The sequence below is a fragment of the Zalophus californianus genome, chromosome 3 (assembly GCF_009762305.2).
Source record: "Zalophus californianus isolate mZalCal1 chromosome 3, mZalCal1.pri.v2, whole genome shotgun sequence".
Classification (NCBI taxonomy): Eukaryota; Metazoa; Chordata; class Mammalia; order Carnivora; family Otariidae; genus Zalophus; species Zalophus californianus.
This window is the reverse complement of record NC_045597.1, coordinates 80,787,638-80,805,395: the sequence shown is the minus strand read 5'-3', so window position 1 is coordinate 80,805,395 and position 17,758 is coordinate 80,787,638. Positions and strand designations below refer to the sequence as shown.

The 17,758-nt window shown below is 35.9% G+C and overlaps 2 protein-coding genes across 8 annotated transcripts in view; one reads left to right on the top strand and one right to left on the bottom strand.

Annotated features, from left to right (window-relative positions):
• Nucleotides 1-17,758, top strand: part of RNF17 (ring finger protein 17) — a 139,296-nt gene that overhangs the window by 1,034 nt on the left and 120,504 nt on the right. For all 7 annotated transcript variants that reach the window (XM_027589077.1, XM_027589078.1, XM_027589074.1 and 4 more), the window contains exons 2-6: nt 1,231-1,325; nt 6,782-6,873; nt 10,478-10,589; nt 12,276-12,356; nt 13,597-13,697. In XM_027589077.1, coding sequence (XP_027444878.1) covers nt 1,231-1,325; nt 6,782-6,873; nt 10,478-10,589; nt 12,276-12,356; nt 13,597-13,697 — 481 coding nt within the window. The remainder of the gene's footprint in view (nt 1-1,230; nt 1,326-6,781; nt 6,874-10,477; nt 10,590-12,275; nt 12,357-13,596; nt 13,698-17,758) is intronic.
• Nucleotides 3,705-4,303, bottom strand: LOC113919556 (interferon-induced transmembrane protein 1-like). The gene has a single exon (XM_035726606.1). It carries the CDS (start codon nt 4,265-4,267, stop codon nt 3,824-3,826), a length of 444 nt encoding a protein of 147 aa, XP_035582499.1. The 5' UTR covers nt 4,268-4,303; the 3' UTR covers nt 3,705-3,823.

The following is a 17,758-nucleotide window of genomic DNA, read 5'->3' as shown; positions in this document are numbered from 1 at the left end:
TTGTGTTTTAGGGTGGAGAGCCAAGTTTCTCCTACTGTTTTTTTTAATCACTGCTGTTACATAGAAAATTTCTATAGTTTGAAAGAAATAAGTTGTTTAGAACACGACCTTTTAAAATCACTCGTTTTTCCATATGTTTGTATTACAATGCTCAGAAATAGTGTAGATGGTGTTTATGGATATAAAATTGTGAAAGTGCTTTGTAAGCTATGATGAACCACAAATTAGACTTGAACAATATCAGAAATTTTATAAAGATAGAACAGTTAAACATTTTATTTCTTTGGTAGGATATCTGATTTTAAATAGAACTTTAAATTTTAGCTTGGTCCTAAGGAAGTTTCAGATATTTCACTTGGCTTGAAAACTAAAGCTTTTTTTTTAATCAAAAGATTGTAATTCTTATTTTTTTGCCAATAAAAGATGACTGATTTAATCTAATTTTCCTTTTTTCTTGAAAAGTGTTTTAAAATAACTTTTTCAATTACATAACTAAAATATGTTTATTATGATAAACGTCAAATTCTAGTTAGAGCATTAAAATCTTGATGTTAGGTTTTCACTCAAGATTATGGTATTTCCCCCTCATAAATGCTAGGTTTGTGAAAATTATCTTTATGTGGGTATGTGTGTGTGACAGTAATAGCATCTGGCTTCTGTCCTTGCCAGTATCTTAGATCATTGTAAGAGAGGGGTCTTCCCAATGTCTCATTTCTGCCCTCCCTGCTCCCTTCACAGGATTAGAAATATAAATTAGTAGAGGCAATAGGATCAAGTAGAAAGAATATTGGACTTGGAAACAGAACTGGGCTGGAGTCTGGATTATACCATTTACTTAGCCAGATCACCAAAATGTTTACCATTTCTAAGTTGAATATAACCTTCCCAAGCCTACTTAGCTCTGATGTTTACAAAGATCAAATAAAGTATGTCAGAGCATTTTGTATGATTTGAAGATATGGCAAGTTCAAAGTATTATAGGTACCAAAAACTATCTAAATTAGTGCAAAATGTATTACATAGTACTGCCTGGTTTTTGACCTGTTTTTTTTTCTTCTGACTTACATAGTTTCTCCTGAATTTTGTTCAGTAATTCCTACATTTCTCAGGACACTTGATATCTTTTCCTATACATGAGCATCCCCTTTAACTTTTCTCTCTGATTAATGCTTCACATTCAATGTTAACAAATTGTTAAAAGTTTAATTCACAACAGAATTTCATTAATAGGTCACCACCATGAACTTCAATGTGGACATGCTTTTTGTGAACTGTGCTTGTTAATAACTGAAGAATACAGCACAATTATATGCCCTGATTGTGAGGTAAGTTTTATCATCTTTCATCTTTAATACATTACGACCTAATGTTAAAGATAAAAATGTTAGAGAAAACATACTTCTAGTTAGAACCTAAAAACTTGCATTTTTGCTGCTGACTCTTAAAGAAACTTAACAAAAGATAAAGCTTTTCTGATTCATTTTATAATTGTTCAGAGTGATCAAAAAGAATACAGAGTTGAAGTTCTGTATTAATCAGCCTACCTATTTTTTTTTTCTGACTCTTTGGAGACTTCTGTGGGAAATTGCCTCTTTACTTATTTTTAATGAAGTATATTCCTTTCAAATCCCTACCCTTCTTTACCACACCAATGCCACGCAAGCAAATTTTGAACTCTCCTTGGCCCTCAATCTTTGTGTCATCAAATCTACATTTGTAGAGATGACATAGTTTAAAAAGAGAAGCTAAACAGTGGCCTCAAGTTAACTTCAGAGACACTAAAAAAGTACAGTTGCACTATAGACCCATAGTAATGAGAACAAATCAAGGATTTCAAGTAAAATTTAATGAACATCTTTGCATTTGCTACAAATACAAATGTAATTCAATTTATATAGTATGTCCCTAGAAAATTGTCTTAATCTCTAAATTCTTAATGTTCCACTTGAGATACCAGATATTGAGGATTTGTATATATCTATTGTTTTTTGTGTCAGTGAGACAAACAATACGGAGGCAGGCGACCTGGAATGCAGTCCTAGTTCTGTCACACTAAGCCTGAATTACCTCATTTGTGAGATGGAAGTAATACCTGATTTTCTTAAGATTGTAAGAGTCAATTTTGAATTATATAGACGTTCTCTACAGGCTTCAAGACTATTAAAATAAGTGTTATAATTGGCCCATGATTATTTAGGTATGGATTAATTGGTTTGTAGATTAAACATGGTAAAAATACACATACATACATTTATATAAATTTGTGCAAGTTTTAATTATAGCGGAAACATTTACATATTAAAAGATGTCTGTTTTGGAATTACATACTTTACAAATAATGGCCTTTATTGTGGAAGAGTCCCTTCTCCTGTTTTTTTTTGGTTTTTGGTGGGTTTTTTTTTTTTTGTCGTCCGTGGGCTCCTCAGATGTAGCTTGACCACATAGTTAAAGCAAAGGGGAGCCCAGTTCCTGTGGTTGTAATGGAAGATCCCTGACTGATTCAGTCTTGTGGTGGGTAAAGAATAAGGAAAGGGGAATAAGCAGGCAGGTGGAACTGTCTCTGTTTATACCCATCCTGTTCTAATATTCAAAAAAACAGACAAATTTATTAGAACAGTAGCTTTTCCCTTTTTTGACAAATGATTTCATGTTCAATGGTCTTAAATCATTATACTTCTATTTTGGAAAACATCTATACAGATGTTTATAGTATGTTTGCAAATATTGGTTTTGATTTTAGGGTTATGATAAATCTATTTTGTATCATTTTGACTAGGTCATACTCTTATTTTGGAAGATCTGTGATTTGTCTTATTCTTCCTTCCTTTCTCTCATTTCCCTTGTGCTGTTAGCCCAGGGAATTGACAAGGGACAACGGATTCTTCAGATGCACTAAAGCTGATCACTATTTTTTTTAAATAATTTATTTATTAGAGGGAGAAATAGAGAAAGCCCAAGTGGGGGTGGCTGGGGAGGAGGCACGAGAGAAGCAAGCTCCCCACTGAGCAGGGAGCCCTACCTGATGGTTAACCAACTGAGCCACCCAGGCACCCCAGCTGATCACTTAAGCGAGTCCCTTCAAGAAACCTTCCTGAAATTGTTACCACTCTTTTATTAGTTTTCAAAATTTAGGATTTTTGCTGATATCTAATATTTATTTGGAATAAGAGGGAATGGAAGAATCTAGTCTAAATTAGTAAGAATGAATTTATAGAATATTTCAGTAATGGAGTTTATTATTTTTATATTTTGTGCTCTTTTCTAAAAAGTAAGATTTAGGGGCACCTGGGTGGCTCAGTCGGTTAAGCCTCTGCCTTCTGCTCAGGTCATGATCCCAGGGTCGTGGGTTTGAGCCTGGCATCACATCGGGCTGCCTACTCAGCGGGGAGACTGCCTCTCCCTCTGCTGCTCCCCCTGCTTGTGCTCTCTCTCGCTCTGTCGAATAAATAAAATCTTAAAAAAAAAAAAAGTAAGATTTAAATACCTATATTCACATTAGGCTTCTATTTATAATTTATCTTTAATTTTGAAGACTTACATAATGCTGTTTATTTCAAATTTAAACCTAAAATGATTCCATTTAGGATTAATGGATATACTTTTGTTCTTATTTCTGAGTTTGGGTGAATATGGATTTATCTGTCAGTCTTTAGCTTTCATAGTTATATGGTTTTTTTGTTTTTTTTTTTTTTTTTTTTCACATGCAAGTGTACTTTATTGAATTCAGCTGTAGGCAGGCAAGTGTGTTAATGTAAAGGGCTGGACGCTAAGGGACAGGGCCAGCAGCGCACGGTGGAGGACTTGGGTCTCCTGCCATGAGCACCTAGTGGTACCCATTGTTCTCCTGCATAGACTTTAAAAATACACTGTAGGCTGTAGCGTAGACAAACACCAGAAGAACAATGGATCCAGTGGTCAGAAGGAGGCCCAGGACCAGGGCCCAGATGTTGAGGCACTTGGCGGTGGAGGCATAAGTCTGGGCCCCAGTCATGTCACCCACCATCTTCCGGTCCCTGGACTTCACGGAGTAGGCGAAGGCCACGAAGCCCAGGCAGCACCAGTTCATGAAGATGGTGTTGAACAGGGACCAGACGATGTGGTCGGGCACGGCTGTCTCACTGCGGATGTTGATCACAGTGGTCGTCACGGGAGCCGAGCTCTGGGGCGCCCTGAGTACAGCCACCTCGTGCTCCTCCTTGAGCATCTCATAGGTCGGGGGGACGCCGTTGTGGGCGCCGGAGAAGAAGTGCTGGGAGTTGTGGTTCATGGTGGGAGATGGAGCACCGGTGGTGTGGATGTGGGCGCCGGACCTTCCATAGTTATATGGTTTTTGATAACATCTGTTCTGTGCTTTTGGTTGATATTGTTAATAATAACCATTCTGCATTTTGCACAGCAAGATGGCAGATTTTGTTCAGGGGATCATACTTAGGTATCATTCCAGAAATACTGATATTGTATTGATCTTTTGGACCTGAGTCCAAAAATATACTGTGTGAGGAGGTAGGGATAAGTTATCTGATCAATAGATAATATATATTAAAATCCCATGTGGATTGGAAATGTTAATAATATGCAAATTAAAAATGTAAACTAGAAGAAAATATAGATAATTGTATAATTTTGGGTGGGGAAGCCTTGTTAAACATATTGAAATCAGGAACCATAAAAGAAATACTGGCTAAATTTGACCACATTTTTTCATTTACAGTTAACAAAAACAAGCCAAAAAACCACCAGAAATAAAACTTAGACGACAAGCTGTGGGGATTGGAAAGAGAACTTTTATTTTGTAAATTACATGTTAAGAATCTTTATACAGTTTTAACTGAAATCTTTTAAGTCAGTTGTATTTAATATTTTCTTAAATTTTCTGGAAGAAATGTTCTGTATCAAATCTGTTGATAGTAACAATCTCTTACTATGAAATGCAAAACCAAAGGGGGATAAATGAGTAGGCATAGAGAAATTAAGGTTTTAGCCCCCAGTTTTTGGGGGGAGGGAATTCTTAAAAAATAGCATTTGGTCCACATAAGTGCTATAATTCTTTTTTTTTTTTAAGATTTTATTTATTTGAGGGCGCCTGGGTGGCTCAGTTGGTTAAGCGACTGCCTTCGGCTCAGGTCATGATCCTGGAGTCCCGGGATTGAGTCCCACATCGGGCTCCCTGCTCAGCGGGGAGTCTGCTTCTCCCTCTGACCCTCTTCCCTCTCGTGCTTTCTGTCATTCTCTCTCTCTCAAATAAATAAAATCTTTAAAAAATAATAAAAAAAAATAAAAGGATTTTATTTATTTGAGAGAGAGTGAGCGAGAGAGCACACAAGCTAGGAGGAGAGGGAGAAGCAGACTTCCTACTGAGCAGGGAGCCTGATGCAGGGCTCAATCCCAAAACCCCAGGATCATGACCTGAGCCAAAGGCAGAGGCTTAACGACTGAGCCACCCAGGTGCCCCAAAGTGCTACAATTCTTAACTAATCCCTTTATTATAAACATTTAGGTGGTTTTCAAAATTTTTTTACTATATCTTTATATAATCTCAAAACCACTCCTACCAAAAAAAATTCTGTTAGCAAGTTCTTTTAATTTCTAACTCCAAAACAAATCCGTGTTCGAATTTGTCATATTTATTTTAATGTTTGGCAATTTGATGAGCAAGAAGCCAGTATATCCTTGCTTTAAACTGTAATTCCCTGATTACTAGTGAAATTGAGCACTTTCATATGTTGACTTAACAGTTTCTCTATCTTTAATAGATCCCTTCAGATCCTTTGTATTTTCCTTTTGAATTGTCTTTTTCCTAACTTGTAAGAATACTTAATGTGATAGGGATATTCATACTTTGTCCTGTATATCTTAACTATTTTCTCCCAGTCTTTCACTTTTAATTTTGTTTATTATATTTAGCCATTCAGAAATGTTTTAGTCATTTTTCTCCCTCCTTTGTGGTTTCTAGGTTTTCTTTGATTAGGCAGACCTTCCCATCTCAGAGTTATATATGTATTTTCCATACTTCTGTCATGTTTAAGAGTTATATATTTATGATAATCCTATTTTATATGTTGTAAGGGGGGTGTATAACTTTTTTCTTCAGAATGATTAGCTGCCTTTCTCACACTATTTGCTGAATAATCCTTCTATTTCATTGAAATGCCCCTTGTATTCTGTATTAAGTTCCCATACAAATGTGGCTGTATTCTTCTCATTTATTGTCCCAGTACCCTAGGATTTTAATCACATTAGCTTTATGATCTAGTGGGATAAATCTCTACTGAATGGTATGTTAAAATTTTATAATTCTTGCATAGTACATTTTCCATATGAATTGAAGAATTGCACTAATTTTTTGTATTTTATATTAAATATATTTTAGGATATTAAATCTTTGTCTCTAGGAGCTTGACATGATTTTCCATTTACTCTGTTTTATGATCCCAATAAATTATTTGGTTTTCTTTTCTTAGAACTTATATTTTTCTTACCAAGTTTATTCCTAAGTATTTTAAAGTTTTGAAGATTACAGATTTTTGAAGTATTACAAGTATTTCCTTTAGAATAGTGGTAGAATGAAGTGTTTTAATTAATGTTCTGTTTAATTAATAGCTGCCAAATTAGATTTCTTCAAAAATTAAAATAGGGTAAAAGCATCATACACATACAATTTTTTCTTTGATTTAAAGAGAATTAAGTTTATCTATGAATGGCGCACTAGTTATTTGATTTCTGGATAAATGGAATTTATTGAATGACTTTGTTTTTGTTTTTATTCTTCTTTTGTCCTAAGATTGCTACAACTATAAATATGAGACAAGGGTACTACCCAACAGATGGATATATTAAAGAAGATTCTTTTATGGAAAAACTGCAGCCTAAAAAGTATGTCTTATTTGTACTTATTTTAGTATTTGAAGTTCAGTGTATTTCTCATCATTGATAAAATGTCATTCTTAGATCAGTGTTTCTAAGAAAGCCCATTGTTTATAGAGTGCTTTTTATAAATTCTTTTAAGTATAGTTGACACACTATTAAATTATTTTCAGGTGTACAACATAGTGATTCAGCTTCTCTATATGTTATGCTATGCTCACCACAAGTGTAGCTACCATCTGTCACCTACACTATTACAATATCATTGATTACACTCCCTATGTTGTACTTTTTATTCCAGTGGCTTATTCATTCCATCTGGAAGCCTATATCTCCCATTATAGAATGCTCTTTTATAATTTGTCTTAACTGTTAGTGAAATGGAGAATCCAACTCCTAAAGAAGCATCAGTTTGTCCTTACTTAAAGTAGGGGAAAAAAAAGAATGCAAGTTAAAGCTGAGAATGTCATTCTAGCAAAAGTTACTCGTGCTGGCTGAAAGTAAGGTGTGGCTTTAAAAAGGTGTTAATTCTTTTTTTTAAATGAGGTATCGCAAATCTTTTTTTAAGATTTTATTTTATTTGAAAGAGAATGAGAGATAGAGAGAATGAAAGATAGAGAGCACGAGAGGGAAGAGGGTCAGAGGGAGAAGCAGACTCCCTGCTGAGCAGGGAGCCCGATGTGGGACGCGATCCTGGGACTCCAGGATCATGACCTGAGCCGAAGGCAGTCGCTTAACCAACTGAGCCACCCAGGCGCCCTAAAAAGGTATTAATTCTTAAGAGTATCATGAGCATGATATAGTAGAGGACTTTGGAAAGAGGTAGTGTGAGAGGTGATTGATTAAAGGAAAAGTAATAATTTTGCGATTCTTTTACTCATTTTTTCCCTTTCTTCCATAGGACTTTGTACATGTATATATTAAGCTCTTTTTGAATCTGTAATGCAGAGATTTTTTTTTAAAAAACATATCCCAGCTGGAGACCAGCACCTGTGTTACTTTTTATTGCACTTATTTATTTATATGTCTCCTCCTGCTAGTCTATAAGCCCCTGTAAGGGCATGGACCACATTTTAACTGCTTTCCACATTCCTGGTGCTGGACACAGTAAGCATGTAATAAATGTTTGTTAGATGAAATACCATGATGTTTTGACATTTGCTATGGTTTTTCTGAAATCATGTTTCAGTCCTAGATAAATTTACAGTTAGGGTTGACTATGGGATGGGATGGATCATAGTGAAAAAATCATAAATTTTTACTTTGCAACTTTATAAGTTCCAATTAATTCACTGAGACCCTACTCAGAAGACAATTATATTTTTGTATAGCTTTAACTTTCTAAAGCATATTTAATATGGTAACAAATTATGTAGGAAATAAAGAAACACAGGAAACCTTCAAGGAACAATCTCATTTGAAACCTTTCGGTTTTGTTAATGGCACCGAGCATCAGTAAATCACCCCATTTTCTCCTATCTCCTTCATTTTGCCTCCTGCAGACTATAATTTCCACAGTATCTTTCATATCCATAATTTATCTTCCATTTCTACTATCCTATTTAATTTTTATTCTTTTTTGACTACCTCCTTAGCACCTCCCTACTCTTCCCTGCTCCATGCTTCTTCACTGCCTACCTAAATAAAATCCAAATATTTTATACTAGCATTCAATGGCTTTTCACATTACTGATGCACCTTCTCTCTCCAGACCTAAATGGGTGCTTAGACAGAAACCAAAAGAATAGTTATAGTTATCTCTTTAGGTAGTAAGCCACTTAGCTAAAATCTGGCAACTGGTTATTGACAGGACCAGTGGAACCCAGGCTTACTGAATGCCAACGCCTATATTTGTATTCTACCAGTTATTTCCTCCATAAGTTCTGAATGAAATGATTAGAATAAATCATTAGGAATCTTTTCGGCTCCATGTGAGTCAGCAGCCACAACAGATTTGAGTACCTACAGTAGTCTAGAAGATGACTTACTGGGTAATATAGAGTTTAAACAATGAGTGGTATGAATTGTGGCAGACAAAAGAAGGTTTACCCCCTCCAAAGGAGGTGGCCTCCGTTCAGCTCCAGCCAATTATTGCTGTGTGTTAAGACCAACCCAGTGTTGCCAATCTTCCTTTTTATTCCAAGAGAAGATAGAGATCTGGACTTCTAAGTGAAATTTTCTGACTTTTTAAACCTTACACAAGTTAAATCTGTTTATATTCTTGTCTAGGTACATATAATTATATCTAGTGTGGTTATGAAGTGAAATTTCACTTTCAGAAGTAGATGAATCCATTTTAAATACCCAAATTTTTTCCAAATTACTGTTTTGTTTTGTTTTTTTAAATTCTCCATGTCAAGTATACTTATGTTAGGAACTCCTATTCCCTAATTTCAATAGTTTGGTTTAAAATAGTTGTTTATGTGTCAAGGGATAAGTCTGTTTAAAAATAATGTATTGCTTCCTGATTTATCTTTAATATTTTGAAACAGGAATTGAATAATGAACTCCTAAGGGCTTATGCATTCACATGTTTTCAAGAACATGAATATTCACTTTTCAAAGTAATTGAATGTTTAAAAATTAAAGTATTTTTTCTCTGTAGGGGTAACATTTAAACATCATAGTTTCTTCTATAAACTATTACAGGCTTATGATTAAGTTATTCAGTACACATTTATCAAGAGCTTACTGTCTGTTAGCCAGTATGGGGCTGTAAAGATAAAAATGGCAAAAACTCAGGACGCCTTGATGGCTCAGTCAGTTAAGTGTCTGCCTTCAGCTCATGTCATGATCCCAGGGTCCTGGGATAGAGCCCCGTATCGGGCTCCTTGCTCAGCTGGGAGTCTGCTTCTCGCTCTGCTTCTGTACTCTCTTTCTCTCTCTCTTTCTGACAAATAAATAAATAAAATTAGAAAAAAAAATAGAGGCACCTGGGTGGCTCAGTCGTTAAGCATCTGCCTCCGGCTCAGAGCATGATCCCAGAGTCCTGGGGTGGAGCCCAGCATCGGGCTTCCTGCTCAGTGGGAAGCCTGCTTCTCCCTCTCCCACTCCCCTTGCTTGTTTTCCCTCTTTTGCTGTCTCTCTGTCAAATAAATAAATAAAATCTTTAAAAAATAAAAAATTTAAAAAATAGGCAAAAACTCTAGCATGTGTAGATAAGAAATGAAACTAGTTTTCTCTTTGCATATTAACTTACCTAGTAAATTCATTACCTTTTCGTAAATTATCTAGGCCTATAAGCACATTTTTTTAATAGCAGGCATATGTGTATAAGTAATTGAGCTTAAAGACAGTTCGGTGACTGTCAACATGTCTATCAAAAAGTATCAGGTAAGGAGAGGTAATTAGAAGATTAAAACACAATTTATACTGTGAGATAATTTTTTTTATTTTTAGGGATTTGCTAAGAAGTTGAATTCTTGGTAAAATTTTTATATGGAAGCATATTTAGCTATGGTTTCCTTCTCTTTGCTTATCATAGATGACTGAGAACCCACTATAATTGTTATTATAAGTTGTCATATAAATTATTTTTGATAGAGTGAAAATCAGAATAGAAAGTTAAAATTGTTAATATGGTACTTAAAATAATGTATTTGACATTTTTCAGGATAAAGAATTGTTCTCAGGAATTTAAAAAGACTTCTGACCAGCTAACTATTGGTTTAGAACATTCAACATCCACACACAGGACTGTTTTGAACTCCTCAGCTCTAATGGCGGTATGAAAAAATGTTACTCATGAAGTAAGAAGAAGCCAAACATTTTTACTTTGTGTCTGGTAGCTTAACTCTCCTCTCAAGGTTGCTATAATTATAGGTTTTTTTTTTTTTTTTAGAAGCATAAAGGTAAGAGGTAAACCTACATTCTTTACCTGAATCTCTTATTTTTTTCTAAATATACTTGAACGATTCTCATTTTTCCTAAGGCAACCCAGTCTCCCTTTGACCAACTCTATTGGTGTTCTTTTTGTTTATATATATATACACACACACACACATATTTTTTATTATGTTAATCACCATACATTACATCATTAGTTTTTGATGTAGTGTTCCATGATTCATTGTTTGCATATAACACCCAGTGCTCCATGCAGAACATGCCCTCCTTAATACCCATCACCAGGCTAACCCATCCCCCCCCCCCTTGAACCCTCAGTTTGTTTTTCAGAGTCCATAGTCTCTCATGGTTTGTTTCCCCCTCCGATTGCCCCCTCCTTCTTCCCCTCCTGCTATCTTTTTTTTTTTTTTTTAACATATAATGTATTATTTGTTTCAGAGGTACAGGTCTGTGATTCAACAGTCTTGCACAATTCACAGCGCTCACCATAGCACATGCCCTCCCCAATGCTATCACCCAGCCACCCCATCCCTCCCACCCCCCACGACTCCAGCAACCCTCAGTTTGTTTCCTGAGATTAAGAATTCCTCATATCAGTGAGATCATATGATACATGTCTTTCTCTGATTGACTTATTTCACTCAGCATGTTAGTGTTCTTAATATTTAACCATATGTAGCTTCTTCCCTTTGAACCTAGTTACTGAATCTAGATTATGTGAAACTTGTATAAAGTACAAATTTCTAGATTCTGAATGTGATTTTTCCCGTCATTTTAATGGCAGCCAAAAGGCCTAATTAATTCACTGTGATGATGATGAGGCTTTTGTTGGAAGATTGAATTTAACCTGTTTCTATAATTTTAAATAATGTATTATTTTAGTTTAAAATCAGAAATAGAACAAATTCCAAAATGCTATTATTAAAAAGATCTTTAGTGAGCTACAGTAAGGGAGAAAGCACTTAATCTTGCTATCTTTTACTTCAAGTTTAAATTTTAACATAGCCAAATTATAATCTTCTTTAAAAACTTAATTTTTACATGTGTGTGCGTTAATTGCCATGATACATTTTTCAAGATAGTTGGTTTTGTGTTTTTTTTTTTTTTTAACATTTGACAGAGACACAGCGAGAGAAGGGAACACAAGCAGGGGTAGTGGGAGAGGGAGAAGCAGGCTTCCCACTGAGCAGGGAACCCGATGTGGGGCTCGATCCCAGGACCCTGGGATCATGACTTGAGCTGAAGGCAGACACTTAGCAAGTGAGCCACCCAGGTGCCCCTCAAGACAGAATATTTTGTGTGACCATTTTCCAACTTAAAACTATTTTTTCAAAAGTTTTCTAAAAAAAATCTTATACTATAATCTATAATCAAAACTCTAAAATGTTTTAAATTTCTGGATAAGTAGGATTAAAAGTGTCATTTTTGTTACTTATTTTCAGACTTCTGTGGTGGTCTTTGTTACTTTTGTAATCAAAATTGTAGCCTGATGGGTTTGCAACTAATATAATGTATATAAGCATCTATTTTTATATTTTGTATATGGACCCTTTTCCCCTTCTTAGGAAACTAAAACTGCAGAAGAAATTGATGAAGCATTGAAGATAGCAGGCTGTAGTTTTGAACAATTAAGTGTTGCTGTAAAAGTAAGCATTTTAAATGATTAAATTCTATAGTGAGTTAAGGCATGTTCTCTTTAAATGTGTATATTTAGATGTATATCACTGAAGTTAGAGCCTAGCACTAAGTTATTGAGCATGATAATCCAATGACAGAGAAACATACAAAAGAATAGAAGACTTCCATGGCCTGCTAGGATTGGTCTTGCGGCATTGTTATGCTAGCAGTCTACTGAAATTGGAACACTATTAAGGAACCATGATTTTTTTCTTGCTGTGAGCTGAATTTTGTCTCAAAAGTATTGCAGACCGTCTTCTAACATTGCTCATTATTCGGCTGTTTACCCTTACACAAAGAATCTTACTTTCTTTCCTCCTTTACTCCATCCCCCCCAGATGAGACTCACTTGGTGACAAAAAACAAGCTCCTAAGCACCAAGCAACAACAAATTTACAACCAAGGCAGTCAAAAGATTATAGCTGATACAGGAGTTAAGACTTCAACGTATGAATTTGGGAGAGGGGTGGACAAAATTCAACCCATAATAGTCTGCTCTCTGACCCCCTCCAGATTCATGTCCTTCTTATATGCAAAATACATTCACCCCATCCCAACCTTAGATCTATTCCAGCATCAAGTCCAAAATCTCATCTAAATATCTTCTAAATCAGGTATGGCTGAGACTCAGGGTATGATTCATTTGGGGGCAAAATTCCTCTCCAACCATGAACCTGTGAAACTAGATAATTAATCTGCTTCTAAAATACATTGGTTAGACAGGTATAAGATAGACATTCCTGTTCTAAAAGGGAGAAAATGGAAAAAAGGGGTCACAGATCTCAAGCAACAGTTCTTTGTCAAAAAATGCAAAGATGTGGAATAGTTAACATTTTAATTCAAGTATGTCTAATATTATGTATTAAGGTTTTTTCATTTAAGGAATCCTGCCAGAGAGAAATTTAGCTATCCAGAATGACTCTTCCTGTAATGATAAAAAGGAATAAGAAGTTTAGAAAACTTAGTGGATTTTCTGGGCCTTTTTGCCAGTTTATCAGTGCACAGTGCCAACAAAGATGTGATCTTGCTGACAAGCACCAGGATTTAAAGTTAAACCTGTAATTTATTCCATTTTTATCACCTAATCTCCTCCTGTGTGGTTACTTTGAAAAGTCCAAAAAGTACCTTTTACTTTTAAAATTATTTGAACAGTACAATTTCTACAAAATAAAAATACCAAATTAGGTCTTTGTATTATGTTCTTCGCAGATGCTGGAACACATACACAATCAAACAAAAGAGGAAACGGTCAGTCTTATAGAGGTTCTGGAGAAACAGTTTGATCAACTTTTTACTTCTCTTGATTCCAGGTAATAACTTAAAAATATAGACTCAATGAAACTAAAGTTTTTAACATGACCTTGTCACTTTGTTTTTTTTTGTATAGATTGTAAAATTTACTGAGTAACTTTTAAACAAGTTTGGAAGGTATTGGGTGATACCTACAGACTGATGTCTGCAGCTTGGAAACGAACAATTTGTACATTTTTAAAAATTTTTGGCTATTTGCCATCTGGTCCCACAGCTAACTGTTAAATAAATAAATAAGCTTCTTAAAACAGCGCAGAAAATTTTCAAAATCTGCATGTTGTAGAATTTCACTTACTTGGGTAAATGCAAACATGCTTTTTCTTAAACATCATTCCATCATTTTTTCATGTGTTTATTTGCATCAGAGCAAGTAATACTCATACTTTCTAACACTCATTTCTAAACAAATACCACATAGTTGCATATCCATCACTTTAAAAATTCTTTGATACATATGATCTCTAATAATTTTAAATCACATTTTTCAATTCAAGAAATAGGATCATGAAAGTTTCAACATGACAAAAGTAGTATATTTAGTAATGGTACTTGTCCATTTGACTCTTTTTTTCTTTTTAATCCCATTAGGATGCCTAGGACACAGGCTCAATATACTGTCAGTGAATTTGTTGATACTCTTTAGTCTCCCATATTGATGCTATCTCACATATGGTCTTTAATTGTAACATTTAAGTTATAAGTCATGTGCATGCATTTTAAACATAACATTTTTATAGTGGTAAAATATACATAAAGATTACCTTTATAATCATTTTTAAGTGTCCAGTTTAGTGGCATATGATAATTTTATGCTTAACTTTTTGAGGGAACACAAAGTTTTCTACTGTAGCTATACATTTTACATTCCCACCAGTAGTGCATGGGGTTCCGGTTTCCTCATATTCTCACTAACAATGTTGTTTTCTCGAGTTTTTTAGTAATCCTATCCTAATGGGTATGAAATAGGATCTTGTGATTTTGATTTGCATTTTATGTTTGAGTATTTTTTCATGTGCTTGTTTATTACTTATTTACATCCTCTTTGAAGAGAAGTCCTTTCAAGTCCCTTCTTTTGGATTGGATTATTTTGTTGTGGGGTTGGAGTTCTTTATACAGTAGGGATACTAATCCTTTATCAGATATGTCATTTTCAGATCTTTTTTTTTCCATTCTGTGGGTTGCCTTTTTACTCTCTTGATAGCATTCTTTGATATTGATTGATATTGATAACTATTGATAAAGTTCTGTTTATTTTTTCTTTTGTTGCCTGTGCTTTTGTGTCATAGTCAAGAAATCATTGCTGAATCTAACATTATGAAGCTTTTCTCCTGTGTTTTCTTCTAAGAGTTTTACAGTTTTAGCTCTACACTCTTGAGTTAATTTTTGTATATGGTATGAGAGAAGGGTCCAATTTCATTCTTTTCCATATGAATGTCCACTTTTCTCAGCACCATTGTTATAAAGATGGTCTTTTCTCCATTGAATGGTCTGGGCATGCTTGTCAATACTCAGTTAACCATATATGTGAAGGTTTATTTCTGGGATGTCTATTTTATTCCATTGGTCTATCTATCTGTCCTTATGCCAGTAGCACACTGTTTTGATTACTATAGCGTTGTAGCAAGTTTTGAAATCAGGATGTGTGAGCCCTCCAACTTTGTTCTTTTTCAAGATTGTCTTGGCAGTTTGGGGTCCCCTGAGATTTCATATGACTTTGAGAATGGGTTTTTCTATTCTGCCTGAAACATCACTGAAATTTTAATAGGGATTGCACTGAATTGTAGTTTGTTTTGGGTAGTATTGTCAACAGTATTCGGTCTTCCAGTCCATGAATGTGGGTTGTCTTTCCTCTTATTTTGTCTTCTTTCATTTCTTTCAGCAGTCTAATATGGCATATAAGTATACAAGTCTATTTCCTTCTTAAGTTTATTCCTAAGTATATTCTTTTGTATTCTATTTTAAAGGAATTGTTTTCTTAATTTCCTTTTCAGAGAGCTAGTTAGAAATGCATGTGGTTTTTGTGTATTGCTTTTGTATCCTACATTTTGCTGAATTCATTTATTAGCCCTGCAAGTATTTTTTGGCCTCCTTAGGGTTTTGTTACATATAAGATCATGTCATCTGCAAAAAATAGATATTACTTCTTTTCAATTTGGATGTCTTTTCTTTTTCTTGCCTAATTACTCTGACTAGAACCTACAGTAATATGTTTTTTGGGGGGGGTTTCCTTTTTTTTTAATTTTAAGTTCAATTAATTAACAATATAGTGTATTATTAGTTTTAGAGTTCAGTGATTCATCAGTTGCATACAACCACCCGTGCTCATTCCATCACGTGCCCTCCTTCATGCCCACCACCCAGTCACCCCATCCCCCCCCACCTCCCCTCCAGCAAGCCTGTTTCTTTCCTATGCTTAAGAAGTCTCTTATGGTTTGTCTCCCTCTCTAGTTTCATCTTGTTTTATTCCTCCCAGGTTTTGGGTTTTTTTTTAACTAACCAGAATCATGCTGTATGTATTGTTCATGTGCTTTTTGGAGATGTTCTCAGCCTAGCACACTCCTTTTATCCATTCTGTATTCCACAGAAATAGATGTTTGGGTTGCTTCATTCTGCTGTTATAATTATTCCCACTTTTGTGCACAAACTTGGGTACAGGGGCTGAAATTTGAGGGGAACAGTGTCAACTTGAGCCCTTGGCAATCTGAGGTGAAGGCGTGTTGACTTGGCATTTAGCAGGTGGCAGGCTGTGCACGCTGACTCGGGCAGGAGAGTGGCTGGACCATGAATTTGGGACCCACAGGCCGATGGCATCGTGTGTGACAGGGATGTGGCTGGTTTTGCTTTTAATTTTTGTTTTTCTGGGAAACTTGATCACTCCCTCTATTCTAAACGAAAGCCTTGCTGGATAGAGTATTCTTGGCTGTAGATTTTTTCCTTTTAGCAGTTGGAATCTATCATACCACTTTCTTCTGACCTGCAGAGTTTCTGCTGAAAAACCCACTGATAGCCGTATGGGGTTTCCTTTGTATGTACCTGCTTTCCTTTCTCTTGCTGCTTTTAAAATTCTCTCTTTCTCACTACTTTTGGCTGTTTTATTTACTTTGTGTCTTGGTGCAGACTTCTTTGGGTTGGTTTTGTTGGGGGCTCTTTGTGCCTCCTGGATCTGGATTTCTCTTTCCTTCCCCAGATTCAGGAAGTTTTCAGCTATTATTTCTTCAGACAAATCTGCCCCTTTCCTCGCTCTTCTCCTTCTGGGATCCCTATCATGCGACTGTTAGGCCTGACAGCGTTGTTCAGTTCCCTGGGTCTATTTTCATTCTGTGTATTTTTCCCCCCTCTCATCTGCTTGGCTTGATTTCTTTCCATGACTCTGTCCTCCAGGTGGCTGGTCCTTTCTTCTACCTCCTCTTGCTTGCTATTTATTCCAGATGGTCTATTTTTATTTCCATTTAGTAAATCCAATAGCTCTAACTGGTTCTTTTTTACATCTCCTAGCTCTTGGTGGAGGGTCTCAAGGAAGTCCTGCAGTCCTTCCTCAATTCCAGCGAGAATCTTTATGAGCGTTACTTTAAATTCGCTATCAGACATATTACTTAACTCCATTTCGCTTAGGTCTCCTGCTCTGATTTTGTCCTGTTCTTTGATTTGGGACACATTCCTCTGTCTCCTCATTCTGTCTCTTGCGTTGTCTGTTTTTCTGTGTTAGGAAAGTCAGCTACGTCTCCTGCACTTGAAAGTAGTGGCTCTATGAAGAAGAGGTCCTGCAGTGCAATGTCTGTTCCCCAAAACCTGGTGCTTCAGGGGGTGTCTCCTATGTGTGTTGCTCCAGGGGGTGTCCTACCATTGTGGCTGGGATGTGTTTGCCTTCAGTCCTGCTGTCTGCGATGGCTCCCTGCCTGTTGTGGGCAGAGTCTGGTGCCCATGGTGTTAGTGGGCTGCTCCGGGGCTGCCTCGGGCTTGAGTCGAGTCAGACCAGATGTTTGCCAGAGATGCAGTAGCACCAAACTGTAGGCACTGTCCCTGTGTCGTCCCCGGAGAAGCTTTTGTTGGTGGGTGGGGC

Coding starts and splice junctions, on each gene's coding strand:
- LOC113919556 (XM_035726606.1), bottom strand. CDS start 4,267: ATGAACCACAACTCCCAGCACTTCTTCTCCGGCGCCCACAACGGCGTC.